The sequence below is a fragment of the Grammomys surdaster genome, unplaced genomic scaffold (genome assembly GCF_004785775.1).
Source record: "Grammomys surdaster isolate TR1022 unplaced genomic scaffold, NIH_TR_1.0 1164, whole genome shotgun sequence".
NCBI lineage: Eukaryota > Metazoa > Chordata > Mammalia > Rodentia > Muridae > Grammomys > Grammomys surdaster.
In genome coordinates, this window is record NW_021605583.1 from 6,474,884 (window position 1) to 6,498,290 (window position 23,407).

At 49.1% G+C, this 23,407-nt stretch overlaps 2 protein-coding genes across 5 annotated transcripts in view; one reads left to right on the forward strand and one right to left on the reverse strand.

The window, feature by feature from the left end:
• Positions 1–12,472, forward strand: part of Cbl (Cbl proto-oncogene) — an 88,815-nt gene extending 76,343 nt beyond the window's left edge. For both annotated transcript variants that reach the window (XM_028783680.1, XM_028783682.1), the window contains 4 exons: positions 1,128–1,268; positions 1,639–1,736; positions 2,594–2,773; positions 3,815–12,472. In XM_028783680.1, coding sequence (XP_028639513.1) covers positions 1,128–1,268; positions 1,639–1,736; positions 2,594–2,773; positions 3,815–4,107 — 712 coding nt within the window. In that variant the 3' untranslated portion in view covers positions 4,108–12,472. The remainder of the gene's footprint in view (positions 1–1,127; positions 1,269–1,638; positions 1,737–2,593; positions 2,774–3,814) is intronic.
• Positions 12,473–12,720: 248 nt separating this feature from the next.
• Mcam (melanoma cell adhesion molecule) lies at positions 12,721–20,929 on the reverse strand. 3 transcript variants are annotated; one of them, XM_028783747.1, is made up of 16 exons: positions 20,837–20,929; positions 18,934–19,064; positions 18,635–18,848; positions 18,472–18,542; positions 18,287–18,374; positions 16,483–16,662; positions 16,198–16,319; positions 15,939–16,101; positions 15,734–15,852; positions 15,515–15,656; positions 15,241–15,362; positions 14,993–15,134; positions 14,799–14,894; positions 14,487–14,634; positions 14,091–14,208; positions 12,721–13,707 (listed from the first exon to the last, which is right to left on the reverse strand). In XM_028783747.1, the coding sequence occupies exons 1-16, from the start codon at positions 20,901–20,903 to the stop codon at positions 13,678–13,680; spliced, it is 1,953 nt and encodes a 650-aa protein (XP_028639580.1). In that variant the 5' UTR covers positions 20,904–20,929; the 3' UTR covers positions 12,721–13,677. The 3 variants fall into 3 exon arrangements, with proteins under 3 accessions (XP_028639580.1, XP_028639579.1, XP_028639578.1); XM_028783746.1 differs by lacking the exon at positions 20,837–20,929 and adding an exon at positions 20,302–20,351 and having other exon boundaries at positions 12,800–13,707; positions 18,934–19,299; XM_028783745.1 differs by lacking the exon at positions 20,837–20,929 and having other exon boundaries at positions 12,800–13,707; positions 18,934–19,392.
• Positions 20,930–23,407: the final 2,478 nt, after the last annotated feature.

Here is a 23,407-nt window from a genome sequence, read left to right on the forward strand (position 1 = left end):
GAGGCAAATAAATGGAAGCCCTTCTGTTGATTATTTAGAATATGCAAAAAAAAAAAGGTGAAAGTGAAAAGACAGACAGACACTGAGGTTTATTCAAAGGCCTATGAGGCAGGACTGTTTTGTCTGCAGTCAGTATTTCGTCTTAGTCTCCTTTCATAAAGTGGGATAACAGGGTTTGTTTATAAGTTTTTTATTTTAATTTTGTGTGGATGGCTGCTCTACTTGAATATATGCCTGTGTGCAGGCAGCGCCCGTGGAGATGCACCAGAAGAGGCAATCAAATCTGGCAGTGGAGTTAGAGATGGTTGTGAGCTGCTGAGTGCTGGGAATTGGACCCCAGTCCTGGAACAGTAGCCAGTGCTCTTAGTCTTAACCACTGGGCCATGTCTCCAGCCCTGCGGGAAGGGAAGCACTGAGAACTCCGTTGTCTGCCGCTGCAGCACCGAGGGCTCGGAAGAAGGGCCCAGGGCTGTGGTCAGTGCGCAAGGTCCTGTGCTGGACCCTGCACGGCCCCATCCACCCAGACAACCTGCACCAAGAGTCAGAAGTCCAGGATCCACTCAGGACGCTCGCAGCCAGATTACTTTTTATCTCTTTATTTTAGATTTTCCTGGTAGGAAATATTAAAGAGAAAAGGCAGTTATACTTTTGACAAACTATGTACCCTGCTACCGTCAGTAGGTTTCATATTGTTAGACATTTCTAGCATTCTGTTAGAAAGCTGCCTGCTGTTCTTTTTTTTTTTTTAATTGTTTTCTTTTTCTTTTTTTTCCTCTCTCTCTCTCCTCCTCCTCCTCCTCTTCTTCTTCCTCCTTCCTCTTCCTCCTCCTCCTCTTCTTCCTCTTCTTTTTCCTTATAAAAGAAATCTCCTTATAAAAAGAGCTTTATACAAAACTTACTTGTAAGTTGAATATACTTCCCATTCTACTTTTAACATTTGGATGAGGTGACATTTGTAGTTGCTGCTTGTTTCCTACTTGCCGTGGTCTGTGGAGATGATAGCACCCTAGACGCTATTTATTTTGTTTTGTCAAACTGAGCTGTTTCAGTTCTAAATCTGTTTCATACTTGAAAGTTTTCCAGCTTAATTCTTTTTTCCTTCTTCTTTGTTTTTAAAACTCTTCTAGGCCTCTTCCTGTGCCAAAACTGCCACCTGGGGAGCAAGGGGAAAGTGAAGAGGACACAGAATATATGACTCCCACATCTAGGCCTGTAGGGGCTCCGAAGCCAGAGCCCAAATGGTCTTCAGAGGCAACCCAGAGTTCACGGTATGCTCACAACAACCCCATTTGGAGCCAAGTGTCTGCTGTCTTTTACCTGCTTGCTTACTGATTGCACGTACTATCACCTTGTCAGAAGTAAAGAGGTAATCAAATCACCTCAGAGAAAGAGAAATCTAGACCCTGGCGCATAGGGTCTAATGTGGATAAAGTTGTATTGTTTCCACAATGGCACAGCGTCCTCCAGAGCACGCACATCTGATCTTGTCACGGGTCAGTCATGGTACTGGTGGAAAGAGAATGTGTTATTTTGAAAGAACTGGGGTCTAGGACAGTTAGAAACAGGTTAGTAGTCTTCTTAAATTTGCAAATAACAGAATTTTGTTTGTGAAGACCTTTGTACTTCTTTGTGATTCAGAGCATGTGACTGTGAGCAGCAGATTGACAGTTGCACGTATGAAGCAATGTATAACATTCAGTCCCAAGTGCTCTCTGTGGCAGAAAACAGCGCCTCTGGTGAGTAGCCTGTCTTCTACCTAACAATTGATAGGCCTTATGTCTGTAAATGTCAGTACCTGAGAGTCTGAGGCAAAAGGATTGCAAGTTTGAGGCCAACCTGGCCTGCATAGCTAAGACCTTGTGTGGAGAATAAAAAGCAAAGGAGATCATAGGGTCACTCTGTAACGTTTGGTTGAGATAGCTTAAACCAAGGAGAAAATTATTCTCAGTACTCTTTGTTAAAAGGTCTTTGATTTGTGGACAAAATGGACGCCACCTGTCTTTTATTTCCTTCTCAGACACTAGTTCCTGTTTTTTTCCTCCTCTCAGGGCCTGGAGATAGTTATATAGAGATATCTGTTATATGGAGATGGCTGTTATATGGCTGTTATATGGAGATATCTGTTATGGCTGTTACATAGAGATATCTGTTATATGTCAGCACTAGCAGCTCTTGTAGCCCCGTTACATTGATGAGATTCTTTTGTGTGTGGGTGGTAAATACTCAATCCCCTTGTTAAGCAGTTTACCAAAGGGAAAGGCCGAGAAGCCTTCTTCACACACAGCTTCTGACCGATCTTCTCAGGTGAGATGCACAGAGGAGGCTCTAAGATAACACTAGAGTGTCTTGCATCAGTAGCTATTAACCGTAGCAAAAAGTTAACTGTTATGTGTTCAACAAGCAAGCTGGTGCAGGTTTTACTCTCTCCACAGGACCTCAGATGGTATTTCATCCATAGTGGGCATTTGAGTAACTGTTGAATGAAATAAACGGTTGTATGCACACATGAATAAATAAATGGATGCCTCTGGATTGAAGTGTGTTGGAAAATGATGTCAGGAGAGGACAGTAACTTACACCAACTTTCTTCTAGGAGAAGGGAATTTGGCCACAGCCCATAGCAGTACTGGCCCCGAGGAATCGGAAAACGAAGATGATGGCTATGATGTGCCTAAGCCACCTGTGCCAGCTGTACTGGCCCGCCGCACCCTGTCTGACATCTCCAATGCCAGCTCCTCCTTTGGCTGGTTGTCTTTGGATGGTGATCCCACAAGTGAGTGTCCAGGCTGTCTTGACTAGTCCTGGATTGTTGTCTAACCTCTGCTTTATAATGGAGCATCATGACTTTCTCTGGTGTCAGTAATAGAAGTAGTGAATAGAAGTAGTGGTCTGTGTCCTGTATCTAGTGTTGGAAAGCTAGTCCTAGGTCCCGCATTAGGAAGTGAAACTGGGCAGGCTGTGCTTAGACCACAGCTCCCCTATAGAGGAGGGCGGGGCTTCTAGTTCCTTTGAGTCTGCATGTAACTCTGGGAGTTAGGCTTGATGGAAGCGATGCTATGCTCCTTCCCCCCCCCCCCCAAGCTCTGTCCCAATGAGGAAGAAGTGTGCCGCCCTCCAGTACACATTTTATGGGCCTAGGCCAGCCCCATCCATCTCTAGTGTCCAGGGCTGCTCTTGTACCTGTGGCTGCCTGATAGAGCAGCAGCCAGAATAGCTGTCTCTTTGGAAATTGAAGACAACTAGCGACTTGTTGCCCATCTCGGTGGCTTCCCCAACCAGTCCAGCTTGCTGCTTCCTCTCTGCAGTTTAAGCTGTTATCTTCTTATTTGTAAGAGTAGTTTAGTGAGTGTTTGAACCTATTACTAAGTATCACACACAGTGTAGGTGTTGAATGCTTTTCAAAGTCACCATTGCATTAATAGAATGGGTGCATGGCATATTTGGAAGGTCCTTTACTCTGGGATAGGAGTCTAGATCTAGCAATCCAGTTTTTAGGCCAGCAGCAAAACACTTAACCTTGCATGTGTGTGTAGCCCTGGGCTCAGTTCTAGTACCACAGGCTGAGAAAACCCAGACTTCTGCCTGGCATGGTGGTTCATAGCTGTAATCTCAGCACTTAGGAGACTGAAGCAGGAGCATAGCTGTGAGTTTGAATCCTGTCTGGGCTATAGAGTGAACTCCTGTTTCAGAACAACCAAAAACCAGAACCCCAGCCTTGTGACAGAAAAGGACACTATTAACATTATTAGTAACTACTGCTACTGCTGTTCAATGTGAGCTTCCCAAGATTTGCAGATATTTTCTTTCCTTTCAGACTTCAATGAGGGTTCCCAAGTTCCTGAGCGGCCCCCCAAACCATTCCCTCGGAGAATCAACTCAGAACGAAAAGCAAGTAGCTATCAACAAGGTGGAGGTGCCACTGCAAACCCTGCAGCCACCGCCCCCTCACCACAGCTCTCAAGTGAGATTGAACGCCTCATGAGTCAGGGCTATTCCTACCAGGACATTCAGAAAGCTTTGGTCATTGCCCACAACAACATTGAGATGGCCAAAAACATCCTCCGGGAATTTGTTTCTATTTCTTCTCCTGCCCATGTAGCCACCTAGCACATCTCCCTGCCATGGCTTCAGAGGACCCATGAGCCGGGCTCTTACTCAAGGAGCACCTAGGAAAGCAGTGGCTTCTTTTGGGACGTCACAGTGAGGTCCTGCCTTTTCTGTGGGGATCAACACATATGGTTCCAAGATTTCAAAGCAGTGGAATGAAAATGGAGCAGCTAATGTGTTTCCTTCTTGTATTGGTCTTAAGAGTGTTTCTGTAGCCCTGCAGTCTCCATTAGAAGACAGTGGGGTTTTGTTAAATGGTAACCTACCCCAGGAGCAGCACAGAGAGCAGTAGAAGTGCTGTCCTGTGGCCCTAGTTAAGGACTTAAGACTTTCCTGTTAAGGGTGTGTGTCTCTGTGTCTGTGTGTCCTGTCGTTATAAGATTATCCTGCTGTGTGTGAATCCAGGCAGGGAGTTAGCACAAGAGCTTCAGAAAGGAATCTCTGAAGACTCCCATCTACTGTGGTATGGCACCTAGCCCTGCTGGATAGTATAACCTCAGGCCTCCCCGGTGGCTTAGATTATCATGTACTTAGCTATGTTTTATAGTGCTAGAATACCCCTGCTGTCCTTTCCCTTGGAAACTCCTCACTCCACCTCCTCCTCATTGGTATTCTGGAGGCTTGCTGTGACCAGTCTGACTAAAACCAAGCAGCTTAGAGGATGGTCTTTCTAATGTGTGATGGTGTTGGTTTGTTTCTTTCTAATGTGTGTTGGTGTTGGTTTGTTCAGTTGACTAGGTGGGAAGGACAGAACTATTCTGTGGTTACAGTTAGAATTGATGCTAGCACCTAACACTGGTCACTCCAAAGTGCTGTTTCTATAGGAATGTTGGATTTGTTTTTTTGTTTTTAAAGAAAGTTTAATTCTCCTAGTTACCTAATGATTGGTTTGAGATAGAGGCCTTCATATACATTCCGTGTCCTCCCCAGGAAATAGCCTGTGGGAGTCTGTTGCCTTGATGCCAAGGTATATGTCTCTGATGTAGGTCATGAGTCTTTCTACCTAACAGGAACAGAACATGTGTTTCTGGGCATGCTTTCCAGCCCAAAACCATAGAGCTTTTAGGAAGCATCAGTCATGTATACTATTTAGATTTACAGTAAACAGTAAGAACTTACCTGAGTCTTTCTGGCCAGTGGTTAACTTCAGGTTAGGAATCTCTCCCGTGAATAGGAGCCAGGTTAGCTTTTCAGAAATGATTTCTTTCTTTGCCCTCTAAGGAACAGAGATAACACCACAAGTGAGCATACAGCATTTGCTTATAACCAGCGCCTTCTCTAGAGTGGTGCACCAGAGATGTGGTTGTTCATGTGCCTAACGTGTGCTTTGGAATGGTTTCTCTTCCTCTCTCCTTGCCTTTTTTATTGGGTCCTAGATAGAACCACCGTGTCATCCACCCACAGCCTTTAGACATCATTCACTGAAATTCTTTAGTCAAAGACAATTTGGGACAACGTAGTAGTTTGTGTATTTATGGGTTCATCGAGGAGATCTAGGGTTGTTTTGGAGATCTGTTTCTAAGTCATTAGTGACCTCTTGGGTTCAGTTTGTTCTCTGACTGGAGTCTTGCTGGCTTCTCTGGCAGTGTTGCCTTTTCTCCTGTTGAGTATGAGCTGGCTTTTACATGAATCCTCTGTTCTTTAGGTCCAGACAGAAATGACCCACCAAGAATCTGCTTTCTTTCCAGTCTTAACATCTTTGCAACTAAAATCTTTTGAACTCTTCTTTTAGTTTCTAGATGCTTCAAGGTCTGGATTTTATCCTCTTGCCTTAAGGCTATTCTATTCCCAAGGCAGACACTGTGGTGCTTTTTATTGACTTGCTATGGTTACCCAGTGCCTCTTCTACATAGCAATGAGTAGAAAACAATAGCTTATCATCCACAAAAAGCTTGTGACATCCAATTTTGTGTTCATTTGAATATTGAAAGCCTAAGCCAGGCTTGGTGGCATCTCAGCACTTGGGAGGGAGATGATGGCACGATGATCCGGAGTTCACTCCCAGCTCAAAGCTCCTCAAGACCCTGTCTCAAAAAAAACAGGGGTTAAAGAGATGACTCTTCAGTTAAGAGCAACTGTTCTTGCAGAGGACCTAGGTTTGGTTCCTGGCACCCATGTAAAAGGTTTCTCAGATATGTCAGCAACTCAACAACCATCTGTAACTTCAGTTTAAAGGAATCTGATGCCCTCTTCTGTCCTCTGTGGGCATCGGGCACAAATATGATGTGCACACATATGATGTGCATACATACATGTGGGCAGAGCATTAAATAAATACATATTAAAAATTAAAAAAATAAAAATTAAAGGCCTTACAAGAGAACCAGGGAAAAGCTACCGGCCCTAATCTGTCTATATTGGAGTGTTTTTTTTTTTTCCTTGTAGATATTACCTAGAATCTGAAGATCTGTCAGGAAAACCAAGCATTGGCTACGTACCTTTTGCCTTTTTTGTGTGTCTTTAAGTCTTCTCTGGAGGCTAAGGATATAGCTCAGTTGGTAGAGTACTTGTCTAGCTAGCATTCACAGAGCCATGGTTCAGTCCCCACACTGCACAGAACAGTGGGCTAAGGTACACCTCTGATCCTTAGCACTCAAGAGGTGGAGACAGTCTCAGAAGCTCAAGGCTACTCTTGCCTACATAGCAAGTTTAAAACTAGCCTGGGCTACATGAAACCCTGCCTCCAAAAGAAAACAAAAACCAAATCTGTGGAGATTACTGCCCATACTGTCTAGGAAAATGACAGTCTTGTCCTGCCCTCTGCTGAGCATGGCGTGGGGAGTGATAGGTGGGTATTCAGTCCCTGTGCTAGACAGGCACATTTTTGATTGACTTGGGTGTTGGTTTATCAGCTATATATCTGCAGGCACTAAGGTTTGAGGCCATTGTGTGCAGACCTTTCCTTTGCTCTCAGGACACACTGGGGCCCATGCCTTGTCCTATTAGGTGTCCTTAGGAAGGTTTCATGCCACTCATTTCTGATAGTCTCCAAAATTTGAATTTCTTTTTCCTGTGAAGGCCAATTTCCTGTTTTTCATTTTCCATTTGTATGGCAAATTTGAATTCTTTGACTCTTCCTCTGAGTTTACCTAAAACTGCCTTTCCATGAACAAGCTTCATTTTGCCATTTTTGGCAAGCCCACCCCCTTCCCCTGTTCTGTGTTACAATTAGGAAAACCTCTTTAATGTTTCTCCTTTTTTCTCAACTTCCTTAACCTATTCAACACAGGCCCTTGCTCTTTGTCATTGTGGATTGTTTTATGTGCCACCTTATTGACGGGTCACTGTCTTGCCAGGACTCCAGGCAAGGCTTTAAGTCCAGTCCCAGAACTGGGTTTTTTAGCATCCCTCTCACTGGCCTTCTAAAGTGAAAAGTTTTTAAAATGGTTTTAAAAACCTGTGGGTTCTGAAGTATACCTCTTTCTAGTTAACAGACTCGGCAGCTTAGCATCTCAGCTTTTGCATGTTAATATTTATTTAAGCAGCAAATTGACCCTGGCTGGCCATTCTCCTTATCCCTCTTTCTCCTCCCAGCCCTGCCCTGCATACTCTGCTATTTTTGTCTTTCTCTTTCAATTCAGACATGCCTATCACTGGACCACAATGTCTGATAGTAGTACTGGCATTGGTTGGCTGAGATGGATAGAAGGCACTATTCTTCATATTTAAAATATTTATTTCCTCTGTAGGAAAGTAAGAGATATTTTATGGCCCAAGTATCCAACTTACAAGTTAATTTTTGTACTATAACTTGCTTGCAGACCAAACCAGGGACCAGCTGTGTCTTCCTTTTATGGCGCCATTAACAAGACCCAGTCTTTCTGTGATGGTTAGCTATGACACAAGTGCTGAATGCCCTCCTACCTCACGTCCTGAGATTCAGAAGGCTACCAGCCTTCTCAGACCTTCCTTTTTTCTGTTGACCTTTCTGAGTCTGGAATGATCACTCCATTGAATAGAGTGTTCCAACCTGTGCCCTGGCTACAGATGTTTGAGTGATTACTGTGTGTCAGAGACGCCGGCTGTCTGTTCTTTCCTGCCACCTCATGATGCTTTGCGGGGCTTGGGAAGTTACTGTGGGCTGTCCTGAACTCTTTTTTGCATTTGACTGTGCATGTGTTTATTCCCAGCTCTCTATTGGAGCTGTTCTTCTCTTACAGGGTATTCCACTTAAAACTAGCCCCTGTCGTCTTCCTGTGGCTTTGATAAATATTTGGGAGATTCTGTTGTGTATACCTCCTAGATTTATCCATTTTTGCTACAAAGTTTAGTGCCATCTCTTCGGTGGGTGCTGAGTCCACTGACTGAGTTGCACAATAGAGCGCTAAATGTTTAAGCTGAGGTCGCAACAGTCTTCTACCCAGGCCAGTGCCTTTTCTATCTTTTTACTGAGCTGCTTCTGTCCCCAGTCCTTCTTGTTGGAAAGATTTTGTTTTACCTTTCTGGGACTGTCACCATCTCCCATACAGTTTGGAGTTTCTTTTCCTATTATTCAACAGTCTTTCTAAGTAAGTCTGTCTATGAGGGGGTGAAAGGGTGGGAAAGGGTGAGGACTGATTCTCAGTCTGCTCTTGGAGGAGCCAGTCAGGAGCTGGGACTGTCCACAGAAGCCTGCCCAGAGCAGCTTATTAGAAGTACCAGAGCTCGCTGTCAGTGTTAGCCTCTGGCACTTGAAGTTTCAAAATGCAACGGAAGTGCTCTAGCACTACAAAGAGCATCTGGTTGCAGCTTTGATCTCAGTCCACTCACACGGTCAGTCTTACAGGAATGCACGGAAGACTTGTTTCTTGTATATTAGTAGGCTGGAAAACTTTAGACTTTGTCCCTCCTCCTACTTGACAGCGTATTGGTATACGTGACAAAATATGTTCCCTAGTCTTTGAGTTCATGTGATCTTCTTATGATCAATGCAGTTCTGTAGACAAACTCGAGGATTCCTGGAAAGAACAGGAGAGAAAGTTATCCCTGTGTGTTAATTCCATGGAGCAGACTGGACGTCCTGCGGGAGACTGTGCTGGGCCTGTATCTCCTGAGGCCATCTGTGCACCAACCTGGAAGTCATGGAACAAGCCTGCCTTGTTGGCTTTGGGAAGTAGAAGTAGGAGAATTGTGAATGTTAGGCCAGCGTTGGGTCCATTACACTCTGAAGAGCAGACTGAGCTCTCTCAGTGTCTTGCCTGTTCATGGAGACTATTTTCTCCTCTTGTTTCCAGCATCAGGGAAGCAGCAGCAGCATCTGGCACATGCATGGAGGTCTCTTCACGTGCACATCACTGATGGAGTTGTTTCATTGTCAGTGGGACTTCTGGCTCTTCTGTTGTAGTTTCCTTTAAGTCTAATAGTTTGAAGGTGCGGTCTTTCATGGCGGGGCAGCTCGAGGCAGGACCATGAGGTAATGACTGGTCATATTGCACCTGTAGTCAAGAAACAGAGTGCTTGGGTATATTCTTAAGAAAGAATACACTCAGCAAGAATAGCGATTTGAGGGTCCATTTCCCACTGAGCCTTATAGGGAGGGAGAACAGAGAAATTATGGTGAACCGGGAGCTTAGGAGAGATATGCAAAGAAACTTGCACAATAGAAGTTAAGTTGCTGTTCTGCTGGTCGTCCCTGTTTTTAACTTAGAGTCACTGTCACCTTTGTTGCTTCTTACTTTTCTTCTCCTTAGGAGTCTTGACACCCGAGATTGCTGTCCTCACTCTTGAGGCCGCTCTTCTGTCCTTGGGTGGCATTTCTTAGCCTCTACTCAACCTCGGGTCTCTTTGATGTTACTTAGAGTGCAGATCATGGCTTCCACCGTAGCTAGTAAGTACCTTTTGGCTCGGCTCTCTTCTGGTTTTAGTGCTGAATTCCTGTTTATTCTGTGGGCTTTTGACCTGTCGTCTGCATCCCCATCCTCTTTGTCTTCCTGTAGGGGAGCCTACAGTGATGTTCTTAGCTTTACTTTTCCTAGGTACCACTGAGACATTTGCTAGAATGGGAATATTTTCAGTGTCCAATAGAACTTGTTCTTGTGTGCTTCTTAAACTGGCAAGCTACCTGTGTCTTCCCTGTCTGGTTGCTTTTTCTCTAGTCCTGTAATTAGTGTGATGGTTTTGGTTTCTTTGTTTGTTTGTTTGTTTGCTTTTGTTTTCTTGGGTTTTTTGTTGTTGGGTTTTTCTTTGTTTGTTTTGTTTTTTTTTAAGGTGTTGGAGAAGTAAAACTATGCTTCTGCTTGCTTGAATCATTGGAATCCCATCTTCGAGCCTGTCCTGAGTTTTGAGGCATATCAAACATACTACCCTGCTTTTAACTTCTAAATATTCAAGTCATTTGGCAAACACAGAAGTAACCTACTAATCCAAAGATACACATTGAGCCACATAGGAAGGGCAAGAGCAGGTCATCAGACTTTGTATTTAATGTCTAGTCTAGGCTCCTGAATGAAAAACAGAGGGATAGTAGTGCCGAGTGCCTTCACAGTGTTGCAGGAAATCTGGGTTGGTTGCAAGAGAAAGTACCAGTAGTTCTTGGTTCCAGTAAGTAGCACAAGAGTTGAGATGGAGCGCTAGGGACAGGCAGAGCTCTGCTCAGTGTTTTATGTCTGATGAAGAGCACCATGGGGAGGGGCCAGCTGCTAACCAACAGCTGTTTGCAGACCTTGCAGCCTCTTCCCTGTTTTAGTGCTTGAGAAAAATGTGGCTGAGCACTCCTTGTGTTGTCCAGAGCCCAGGCCAAGTGCCAGCCTCAGATCTCCCGCTGATCTGGCCGCTGAACAAGTCAGCAAGAGTTCTGATCACCTGCCCCTGTACTGATTCAGTGCTACGACAGAATGTGAGAGGCAAACCTGCGCATTGCCTTGAATTTCCTTTCCTCTAACCCAGAATGGAGGAGGCCATTGAAGAGGATTGCTCAATGCATGCTGTGCACAGCTTGTCAGACTCACACTGCCTCACCACAGACGCCCTCGAGTGGGGTGTGGCGCCTGTGCTGCTCCCCCTGCTACCTCTTACCCAGTAGTGGAGAGGGTGACCACGGTTTGGCTGTATTTAAGTGGCAAGTGAATTTGGGGCCCTTCGCTCTCTCCCCTGCTTTCTGGGCTAGCGAGCCTGCCTTGTAGTGCATGAGAGGAGCCGCCTCCTGACCTTCTCCTCAGCACCTTACGTGGGAAGTCTGACCTCTGCTGGAAACATGCTGGGCATGACAGCTGTGAGGCACCTCCCACATCTGCTTTCTGGCTGTGCTGACTTGGGATTTTTAACCTTATATATCTCTTTCCTTTATTCAAAACAAAACAATTTTTAGCACACTGAAAAAAAAAAACCCAAATGTTTTGTGCCTTTCTAAGGCAGCGCTGTACCCCAGGCTGCATCTTAGGACTTAATATGGAAATACCGGAGTCTGAGCTCCTCTGCCTTGAATATCTTTAGCCCTGGAGTTTTGGGGACAAGGATGTCTGGCTAGAGAGGTGGCACATTAGGTGTCTATCGTCTCCTTTCTCTGCCATGAGGCTTCACTGGAAAAGAGCAGCATTTTACTCTAGCATCCCGTGGTTGGTTCCAGGCAGCAGTTCGTGTTCAGGTAACTGCTCTGGGTGCCCCACTCACCCACCTCCGAGAACAGTGCCCTGCAGAGCAGAGCTCTAGGGTGGACTCTGGGAAGAGGAGATGGTTCATTTGTTGTCTTTTCATTTTGCTGGATCTTGAACCAGCTTCAACCTCCTGCCTCTCCTCAGACATGGCTGTCCTTTGATTTGAAGGCTTCAACCATAAAGCATTAAGTGGCGGGGGCCATCGCAGGTCCACCTGCCCCCAGGGAGGGGCTGTGGAACCCTGAGGCCTGTCGGTCATACTGTCATAGGTTTCAACCACAAGGTTTTGTACCCTCCCCTTCTCCCTGGTTCTCCCCTGCCTGTGGCTAACAAAGACCGGGGGACAGAAACAGTTCTTTTTAAGATCTGCCTCATTCGAGATTTTTAAATTCTTGATTTGGGTGGGACAAGAGAGAACTTGATATTTTCCCCAGAATAGAGTCCCAATTTGTATATCAGTGTTAAGAAAACAAAACACACACTTAGGTGAGATTCTCATGGACTATTTTTAAAATATTAATATAAAAAGATTTCTATTAGCAGTATTTGATCTCTCTCCTGTAAGAGCAGACAGGTAAATACTGCTGCAGAGTAGCAGAGCTTTAAGACTCTCCAGTCCATGTTGTTTTGCCAGTGTACTGATGTGTAGAAGTCTGTTATACTAATTAGAGGTCTGTTATACTAATGTTATTTATTAATTTTTTTCATTTCCATACAGTTAACTAAAGAGCTTTTTCAAGCATCCGTGTCTGTAAAGAAATATTTTTAAATAAAATTTCTTTTGTTGTAGCACACTTGAGTTCTGGCTCATCTGGGGCTAGGGGGACTTACACAGGGCAGCTCTGGGACTGATGGCGGTGATGCAGGTAAGCAGATGCCCAGGAGGGGGCAGAGCGCCAGCTAGCATTTAGTAGCATGCGGCCCAGCTCTGGATACTCTAGAGGTACAGAGCAGTCTTCAGGGAGCCTGTCCCTTCTGTGAATACACCTGTGGTTTTGGAAACCCAGGTCTGTCATTCATGATGAATGGAAAGCAGTATCATGCTTTTGGGACAATAACTTTATTTTTCTAACACACATATAAAAGGAAATAATTTGCAAATTTACAGACAAAACCATATATACATATATATGTATATACACATACACACACACTCACAGTCACAGATACACACAAACCTCAAAAGCTTCTGCCAGGCCAGGTTTTCATCTCCTAAGTCCCATTCTCCCACTTGGGCTCTCTTAGGACCTGGGGCCTAAAGCTCACATGTAGAAATTTGGTGCTAACATACCTAGAAGCCTAATCCCCATGAACAGTAGACCTCCTCTCTGTCCTGTCTCTTATCTTTCCGTTTCCCATTACCCACTAATGCAGTGCAGGAAGCTTGGGCTCAGTAGCCTTCAAAGAAAACAAAACAACACCACCACCACAAATCAGAAAGAGTACCCAGCTTCCTTACTCAGGGATGTGTCTGAAGGACTTACACCAGTTTCTGACTTCCGCCCAAAGGAAAAATGTTCCAAATGAGACCCTGAATTAGTAGCAGGCAGGAAGGTACAAAAGCAGCCACCCCCGGACTGTGAGGTTCTCAGAAGGACCAACGTGAACAGAATAATGTGACCATGTGCCCAGGTCCTGTATCATGTGATACAGCTAACATGAAGACAGCCTGTGAGGGGAAAAGCTCAGAGAGGCAAGCCCACACAGCTCATGGCAGGAGAAGGATTTCCAACCACTGGCTGTGTAAGGGAGGGGGGGAAAAAGCCCTGGGAGACAGGCCCCTTGGGAAAAGCATCACTCAGTGGACACAGAGGAGGACTTGGTCTCTAACCAGGCCTCCATGGCCAAGTGAGATCCTCCAAGATGACTCTTGTCCCAGCTCTTAGCTCTCTGGACCCAGTCTGCAGGGAAACTGAGTCAGGATCATCCCCGCTGTCCTTCCAGAAGCTTTAGCTTGGGGTAAAGACTGAGCATGGAGCCGGACACATCGGTGAGTCAGCTAATGCCTCAGATCGATGTATTTCCCTCCCTGAAAATGGGTCGAGAGAAGCAACCATGGAGAGCCAATAAGGTTTCCAGCGTGAGCACCAAACAGACAAGCAAAAGCTGATGGACTGCAACATCCCCTAAGGCAAGCAGCAGAAATGAGGAGAAGGAAAAGACAGAAGTCCCCCAGCTAAGTCTCTACTTTTAGCAGAAGATGGGTGGGGCACTGTCTTTCTCTAGGGTCCCTCTACCGTTTGCCTTATCCTGCCATCTGTGGTAATGTTAAGGTAGGAGAAGCCTACTCCCCATCTCCAACCAAGTATGAAGGACAGAAAGAGTTAGTGTTCGGGAACAAGTACCATTAGCCCACTACCCCCAATTCCTGAAAAGGGGGATCAGGCCCTGGCCTCAGGAACTGCCTCCTACCTGGTCTCCTGGAGCCCTCTTGTCACCGTTGCTGCCCTGAAGGAGAGCCATCTCTTCTGGGAGCTTATCTGACTTAACTTCAACTACAAATTCACTCTTACGAGTCGGGGGCAGCGTGCTGGGAGGAGGGAGGTGAGAGGTTGGCAACATGGGGGAAAGGGGAAGGGGAGGGCCTTTTGGGGTGGATACTCCGGTGCTTTGGGGCCAGCTCAGGGAGGGAGAATTGGAGGAGATGGTATGATTGGTGGCAGCTGGGTAGCGGACAGTAAAAAACGGGTCCAGTTTCTGCTCTCAAGGGGTAAGTGGGCGCTGGGTAGGCAGGGGGAGAGCCTTATGAGGCAGCAAGCTGGACAGCCGAAAATGGGGGAGGGAACGAGGGCCATGAGTCTGGCTTACATCTCTTGCTTTCCTGAGCGTCCACATGGCAGTTTGCCCTTCTTGTAGAAGAAGTAGAGAGCAGCACCCAGGACAGCAAGCACCAGGGTACACACGATCACAGCCACGATGACCACACCTTTGCTCTCTGGCTGTGGCAGCTTTTTCTCTGTCAAACAAAGACACTTCTAGTCATTCCCTGTGCCAGGCTGTCACACTGCTGTTGCTACTCCACCCTATCCAGCTGAAGGGGACAGATGGGCTGTTACCTTTCTCAGTGGGGGAGAATGGGTACCATGGAGCAGGCCTGTTGTTTTGCCAAACCCGGCTTACCTGCGGAGGTGCTGTTGGCTCTGGTGTGAGGACTGACTGTGGGGGTGCTGAGGCCAGTGGTTTGGCTGGAGTCAGGTGTGAGGGTGGTTAAAGTGACTAGGAGGCAGAAGGACGAGGGGTTAGTAGCGCACGTTAACGTTAATGCCCGAGCCTGGGCATGCCCCTGCCGTTGTCTGCAGGGTCCCGACTCTCACCCAGCTTCAAAACGATGATGGTGGTATTCGAGCCCAGGGAGTTGGAGGCTGTACATTCTGCGCCTGTCTCCAGAAGCTGCGGGGTCACAAGGACATTCAAGGTGCTCACTACTGTCTGTGGATCTGGGTTCCATTCTGTTGCCTAGAAGTAAATGGGCCACTCAGAGGGCGGAAGCATCTCTGGCCGGCCGGGCCTCAAGGCCTAGGCAGGGATTAAGAGAATGAGGAGATGAAGTAAGCCTGCTCACCGAGCCGTTGACATTCCAGGAGATGGTGGGCTGAGGATGTCCTGAAGCCTCACAAGACAGATTCAGCACTGCATTCTCTTGCACCCACACTTTCCTCTCCTTTAATGCCATCCATGGGGACCCTTGGGGGCAGGGAAGGGTTAGGAACCCCCCCCAAATAGCCTGCTCCCGCTCCCCACCACAGCTCCCACAATACAAGCTGGCTTTTTTGGGCCTCCAGCAGCTCAAAACCACGCAACTCAGGGTGACCTGGTCACTGTACAAAGGACCTCACCAAAAATGCCCACGTTGACCAGCTGTGTACGATTCAAGCCAGGAACTCTGGGGACAGATGCCATGCAGAGATAGCTTCCGCCTGCTTCCCTGTTCACGGGGTTTAGCTGGAGGACGGGCCCCTTTCCCAGCAGCTGGCCTGTCTAGGGATGAGAGGTGGGTCAGGGGTCTGAAAAGGAGCAAGCACTCATCACCCACAGTCCCAAAGGCATCTGGGTACCTTGGCTCTCAGCCACTCAAACTCAAGGTCCTGGTTGCTCTCTGCCTCACAGGTCAGTGTAAGGCTGTCCCCTTCCTGGACTTCAGGGGCAGTTGGAGTCACTCGAACGTCAGACACATCTGAAGGCATAGCAAGAAATGTCAGCCTGGACAGGAAGAGCCAGTTCCCCCTTTCCCCAGGCCGAGCCTCCATCTGAGGGCCTCACAGTTGACCAGCAGCTCCAGGGGGTCACTTGACAGTGTGATCATAGTCTCCAGGTCCAGGCTCTGACATTGGTAGAGCCCACTGTGGTGCTTCTGGGCAGGCTCCAAGGATAAGAGCCCATTTTCATCTGTGCGTTCCTCATCCATCTCCCCAGTGTTGGGGTTCTGGGGGAACACAGAGGAGTGAGGGTGAGCTGATGCCCTCCTCTTTGCCTGTACCCATATGCCCCCTCCATGCACCCAGCATGGAGCGCTCTGTACCTTCTTGTTGATAGTGAAGTCGGGTTGAGGGTTGCCATCAGTCAGACACCTGATTTTCACATAGTCCCCTTCCTTCAGCAGTCCCACAGGCTCAACTTCCACCCACACTTTTTCTGCAGGGTCTGTTGGGGCAAAGGAAAGAGGAAGGCTCTCAGTCCAAGAGGTGGAAGTGGCCCCCTGGATTTGACTCAGAGGGACTAGCAGGAGTTCCCACCAGGCCCATTCCACTCCACCACCCACCCACCCCAAAAAACATTCCAGAGGAGTGATCCGGTCAGCACTCACAGAAAACAGGGACGGTGACCTCCTTCGATTCCTTCATGTGGTTCCCACTGGGTAGCCGGTAGCTGAGTTCACAGTAAAACCGGGCATCTTTGTCCTCCTTAACTAGCCGTGCATTCAGAACACTCTTCAAGGTGTACAAGCCACTGGACTCTACAATCTGCGATGACTGGATATGAACGCCTGGGCAGGAGGAGGAAGCAAGGCCTGGCCTCAGCATCCCTCAGGCTTCCTCCCCTGGGGATTAGCAGGGAGGTTTCTACAGGACAGGCCCAGAGTCAAACACAAACTGGTGACCCTTCAGCCCAGCACTTTTTTTTTCTTTTTTTTTTTTTCTTTTTTTGGTTTTTCGAGACAGGGTTTCTCCGTGTAGCCTGGGCTGTCCTGGAACTCACTCTGTAGACCAGGCTGGCCTCGAACTCAGAAACCCGTCTGCCTCTGTCTCCCAAGTGCTGGGATTAAAGGCGTGCGCCACCACTGCCCGGCTCAGCCCGGCGCTTTTAATTGCTTGGTATTTACCCTAGGAAGGCGTTTACACCTTAGCATATATACAAGGATGCTGCCAGCAACACCCCAGAGACAAAGAAAAGTGGGATTAAGCGAAAGGAAAGGCTGAATGGCAGAGCAAGTTTTTAAACACGTGAAAGGCATTCGGTTCAACCCCCAGAATCCGAAGCACAAGCCCCAAGGTGATGAAACATTGAGACATTAAATGCTAACGGAAGGGCGGAAACTCAGCCACGTCCTACACAATACGAAGATAGGAAGCAAGGTGAGTCTATCTGAACAGACTGACCTGGAAAGGTTACACAAAGGGATGTGCGCCCAGCATTACCACAGAGGTCAGGGCTTCTCTGCTCAGCACTATTGATGTCTTGGGACATAATTAATCCTTTGTGGCGGGGCTCATCCTGTGCGCTGTAGGCTGCTGGGCTGTACCTCTATGAATCAGATGTCAATAGCAGCCTCTCTGTTGGTGACAACTACTAATGCCCACAGACACTGCCAAGTATCCCCACACTAGTGTCTATGCAAAACGCACTCCTGGTTAAGACCGTAAAAAAAAAAAAACAAGCCTTGCCTGAGCCAGGAATCCCAGCATTTGAGTGGCAGGCAGAGGATGAGCAGGAAAGTCAGTGAGCTGCTTGAGTTCCAGTCTCAAAACACCACATCCAACCCTCTACACTGTTTATGTGATAGACCCAGAAATAAGGATGAAGGAAAATAACAGTTGATAGCATCAGTCACTTCTGGGAGAAGCCTGGACCAGAAAGGAATTCCTAGGTTTTTTTATAGTCCGAATTTTTATTCGAAAACATTGTGTAGCCAGGCCTTTAATCCCAGTGCCCAGGAGTCAAGAGTCAGGTGGATCTCTGTGAGTTCGAGGCCAGCCTGGTCTATGGAGCATGTTCCAGAACAGCCAGGGCTTCAAAGAGAAAGAAATCCTGTCTGGAAAAAAACAAATTAAAAAAAAAATCCAAAACCTTGTAACAGTTTTCTTTTTAATGTGTACGAATGTTTTGCCTGCGTGTGTATGTACACCACATGCATGCCTTCTGTCCTCAGAGATCAGAAAAAGGCATCAGATGCCCCTGGAAGTAGAGTTGTGAGTCACCATATGGATGTTGGGAACTGACCTGGGGTCCTCTCCAAGAGCAACTGGTGCTCCTAACTGAGCCAATTGTCCAGCCTACAGTCTGAATTATTCAACATCACCTGTGTGGGTTTTGTTTGTTTGTTTGTTTTAGTAAAACCTCTAAAAGATGCTAGATGGTCCTCCTGAGCCTTCTCAGTAAGGGCTACTCACGGTTCTCCTCCTCCAGCAAGCGCCGACCATTCTTGTACCAGATGACTTCGGGAATGGGATAGCCATTCCTCCCCACACAGGTAGCCACCTAAGGAGGACAGGATGAGTGTCTCCTTACTTCTGACAACCAACTCCCTGCCCCTGCTTGGCCCCTGTCCACCATCACTTGACCGAGTGCCTCTCACCTCCCTAAGCTCTTGCCTGTCCACATGGATGCCCACGACATTGGGTTGGATGGTTGGCTCCTCTGGAGCTTCTACAGAGGAAGGGAAATGAACAGTGACCTGGAAACCCATCGTTACTACATGGTCCACACTACCCTGAAGGCAGACATGAGGGGGCACTCACTGAAGACTCGAAGCTCTACATAGTGCTCCTGGAGCGATGGCCGCTTGCTCTTCTTACACAGGAACAACGTTCGCTCATCGTGGGGAGTGACCTGACTCAGGGCCAGGGTAGCCCCTGAGCCGTGGAGGCTCAGACGGTGCTCATATTCGCCAGGTTCACTTCGGCCCTTGCCCTGGTGCACACGGAAAATGAGCATCGGCCTCTCCTTATGAATCTGAGGGCAAGGAGCCGAGAGATGAGCTACCTACCCGGGAGAGACAGTTGCTTCCCCCCGCAAACTCCAAAGGCCAGGCACTCACCAAAAACCATTCCACTTGGCTGAAGTTGCCTGAGGAATGTGAGGAACCGCACTTCAGAATGGCTGTGCTGCCCACCTCTGCCTCCACCAGGTCGGGCGTGGGTGAGGGCTGCTTTTCCTCTCCTGGCACACCTGGGGAAGGGGAGGGGCATGCCCAGGCGGCATTGTCAGCTCCAGCTGCTCTGTCTGGTCCCCTCCCCTCTCCAGGCTCACCGCAGCTGTTCCACTGAAAAGGTCTGGAGAGGGCCCTTCCTCCTCTTACCCTCAACTTCACCATGCCCACACTCCCAACCTGGGGCTGACCTCTTCCAGTGGACTATGAAGTAGAACACAGACAGAGTGCCTGGGTACATCTTAGAAGAAGCTGCTGGAGACAGATAAGAGGAACATGGGCTCTGGGCCAAGATGAAGGCCCTTTGCTCCTGGGCCCCTTCCTCGTCCTGGTGAGCTCAGACTACGGGAATGCAAGACATGTGCCAGGCTGGGGCACACAGGCCCCTTTGTGTGCCCCCCTTCCAGGAAGACGTCACTATTCTACCCTCTGTCCCCCAAATCTTCTGGAAGACACAGTGAGCCAACTCTAGCCAGAGGCTACGATTTATACTCCCAAAGCAGCCTGTCAAGAAACACTGCAATAAGATCTGAAGACCCCATCCAAGTCTATAGGGGTCAGAGTCTCCCCCAGGGGTTAGGTCAAAAATCCAGAGAGTGGGCAGGAGTAACGTCAGTGGTGCCAGCATGCTGCCAGCCCTTTGAAGAGGTGATATCACTAAACACAATCTCGCTGGACACTGGGTTGTCTGGACTGTGAGGCTTCCAGACTGGAGGGGAATAGTCTTCTACCAAGAGCAGGAACCTTGGACCTCTGTGTTCTAAGAGTCAGACGAGCAGGACAGAGTGAGGCTGGGTTTTCTGTGCTACGGTCGCCTAGCTGGGTTTAGCCCTTTCCCCAGAAATAAGGTCAGTCTGGGAGGCACTAGACTGGAGTACCCCAGGGACGTGGTTGGCACTGGGCGAGAAGCCAGCGAAGTGGGTAGTGCTCAGCCCTCCCCTTCCCCAGCCTGACCAGTGGCTGGGACGGGATAAAGAGCCAAGAATAACACACGACACCGCTTCGTGCCATGCAAGGGAAGCCCGGACCCAGGAGCGCCTGTCTACTCGGTGGCTTAAAGAAAGGCTCCGAGGTGCCAGGCTCTCTCCACCTGACTCTAGTCGACCTCCTAAGCTCCTAACTGCAGAACTTCTCTATCCGTCGTCTTCCCCCTGCGATCCCGTCAAACCCGGAGGCGCGAGGAGATCCACACCACCGGCTGCCTTTGCCAACGCCCAGCCCCAGCAGGAGCTGCCTCCTCCCTCCTCCCTCGCTCACCTCCAAACTGGCGTGAGGCCCAGGCGGAGGGGGAGGGGTCGGCGGCCCCCTCCAGCAAGGGAAACTGCCTTTTCCAGCAACAGGCGGGCGCGGGATGTACGGGTTGGGGATGCGCCCCGGCCGCGCCTCTCTGCCCAGGCTCCAGCACCCAGCATCCAGCACCCAGAGCGAGCACCTGCGGGGAGGCCGGACCCGGCGTCCTGCAGAAGCTCGGCCCCACCCCTTCCCGCTCGCTACTCTACTGCAGCAACCCGACCGGGTCCGTTCCCAGAATACGCTAAAAACCTGGGCTGCAAAGCCGCTGCAAAGAAGTTGCACGCACGCCGAGCGCCTAGGAATCAGGGACTCTGGCAAGAAGGAGCGCCCGCTGGGGTGCAGAGCCCTGACTCTGCGTGGCTGCCAGCTCTGATCTCCGGTGCACTCGGGCCGGACACTCCGGCCTCCGTCGAAGACATCCCCCAACTCCCAGCGCCTGGGTCCTGCGGGACGCGCGTCGGTCCCCCCACCCCCAGCCCCCACAACACAAAGAACTCACCCGTGGCGCGGCGACAGCAGCAGCAGACAGCGAACAAGAAGACGCAGACCAGCCTGGGCAGCCCCATGCTTCCCCGACGGAGGACCAGAGCCAAGTGAGGAACTCGCCGCTGTCGGGGGCTGACGTCAGGGGGGCGGGGGAGGGGACCCCGGGCGCCGCCCGGCCCCGCCCCGCGCAGCCCCCCGCCCCCCTCCCCGCGCCCTAGGGGGCGGGCCCCCGGCGCGCCGGCTGGGAGCTGCTGCTCCCGGATCCAAGCTTAGAGGCTGACTCCCGCTTTCTGGCTTGGAAAGGTTGAAGGAGCAATGACAGGTGTCCTGGGGCTCGAATGACTGGCCGAGGCGGCAGAAGCTGGCCCGGTCGCTGTAGAGCTAGCTCTCTTGGACACGGTAGCAGCGCTCACTCAGGTTTGTCCACTACTAGCGGGTAGAGCCTCGGGGACCTCTCTAGCAGAGGAGCAACAGAGCGGTGTCCCTGATGGGGGACTGACTCTCAATCAGATTCCTCTGCCCTGCTGTGGAGGCATAGAGCTGACCCTGGTCGCCTTCTGGAATGACCGCTTCACTGCGGCGGCTGCCGGCTTGGCACTGCTCCAGAGTCTTCGCTGGCCTGGCAGCCTTGGAAGAAGAACTGTGCCAGGTCCCGCAGACCTAGGGGTACTTGCAAGGGGGGCAAGAAAGTTGGAAACGGTGCCTTTGGGGTTAGCCTTTCATATTCGAGTTCCTACAAGTCCCTCTTACCCTAGAGGAGGGAGATACCCTAGAGGAGGGAGGAAGGGGGCTGAATTCACAAGCCCATGGTCCACGCCCTGGCTCAGATAATTCTATCCCGATCCTTTTTGTCTTCCGGTCTCCGTCTCAGTTTCCCGTCACCTAAACAAGGAAAGGTTAATACTTACGAATGTGGGAGTCTACAGCCTGACTCCCAGAAACCTAGTGCTCTCCTTAATGCTTGAAAGCTGCCCTCTCCCCCCTCCCCAACCCTGCACTGCACTACCCAGCCCTCAACCCTCTCACCGGGCTGCTCATGGTTCCGTGACTGGAGGAGTCAGATATATACGGATCAACTGCCTCAGGTTACTGATAACATAAGTCTCCCACACAGCAAGCTTTCTTCCTAAATCCCAACCTCTCCCTGGGTTTTCTAGATTCTTAGACTCAAAAAGACTCTAGCATCGGAGCTTCAGGGAGGGTTTCACATCTGCTAGGACTCTCAGCAGGGATGGGGTCTGGATTTAGGGTAGTGGTCTGTCATCCTGCAGGGAACAGCCTTTCTGCTGCTGCCTGGGAGAGGAGGATTGAGGCAGCCAACCCCAGAGATGGCCAGGTGACTTGAGACGAGGCTCTGGGCTGTGTTCCGATGATGCTGATGACTGGCAAATCAAATCAACCTCATTAGTCAAGTCTCACTGACCCTCCTCCCTGCCCATTAGCCTGCAGACCGAACCATGCCCAGCCTACTGGCCACTGGCTTAGGCTCTTGAGAGAGAGAGAGAGGAAGAGGGCCTGCCTCCTCTGCCCTCCAGAGTGAACTGAGAAGCACTGGCCGCTGGCTCCGAGCGAAATAGGAAGATAAGCATATTCTCTGCAGAGATGGCTAAACGATGCTGTTTGGCTAGGCTCGGCAAGCACTGCGCCCTCTCCCTGTTTCTTCATTTAACACCATTAACTTATCATCCTCTTCTCTGGCAGTCTGAAAACAAAGCCAGCTAACCACCAAGGACAGTCAGTTCTGAATTCTTCCTCTTGATGGATGCCAGGCGGAGGTTGTAGGAGTCGTTCCTGCAGTGAAAGGGAAATAAGATTACAGCCCAGGGTGACATCTCATCCTTCCTGGTGCACACAACCGAAGCAAACAGACTGTAATTTAAGAAGTCTGGCCCCTATATGGCCAGACTATAGAGTAACTTGGGTTCTGGGAGCTTGGTGGCCCAGAGCAAGCTCTTCGTCATTTGTTTCTGTGTCTCGTTTCCTAATAGGGGTTTGAAGACACCCACTGGTGTCCTTACCATTTGAAAAAATGAGCTCTGAAGACCATACAGGGCCAGGCATCCTTCCCCCTGGATTCTGCACTAACCTGAGGACAGGAAGTCTGTGGTGGAATGGCTCCTAAGTTACTGGGATGGTGGTGATGCCTATCGTGTTACTGCCCTTTCATTTCCGTTCTGTGTCACGTACACAAAACACTGTCTCAGCAGACTTTGCAGCCATGAGGGATGGCCTCTATCCTGAGCTGAGAACTTCAGCCTTTCCCATGTTTCTGTGTCAGGAGCTGTTAGCTTATTAGGAAAATCAGAAAGAACAAAAAGCTGAAACCAGCATGTTTATATTCCAGGTAGCTGACTGGTAGATACCTGAGCTGCCGTCTCAGCTACTCCCAGACTCGGAGCCTGCGTTCAAGAGTGATTTGGGCAATGTTGGGAGAACACACCACCCCTTCAACCCACAAGACATTTACTTAGCACTTACTTGGCCTTACAAGTGTCTGGTTTATCCAAAGGAACCTAATATGATAATTTTTAAAGATTAAGGAAAGAATGGAGGAGGAAGAGGAGGAGGAGAGAAGAGGAGATCA

What these genes read in the sequence shown, in the direction of transcription:
- Mcam (XM_028783746.1), bottom strand. Translation starts at nt 19,209, where the DNA reads ATGGTGAAGTTGAGGGTAAGAGGAGGAAGGGCCCTCTCCAGACCTTTT. An exon ending in ACTTCACTATCAACAAGAAG is followed by an intron (nt 16,102 to 16,197) that starts GTACAGAGCGCT and finishes GTGTTCCCCCAG; the next exon opens with AACCCCAACACTGGGGAGAT. An exon ending in CATCATCGTTTTGAAGCTGG is followed by an intron (nt 14,895 to 14,992) that starts GTGAGAGTCGGG and finishes TCTGCCTCCTAG; the next exon opens with TCACTTTAACCACCCTCACA.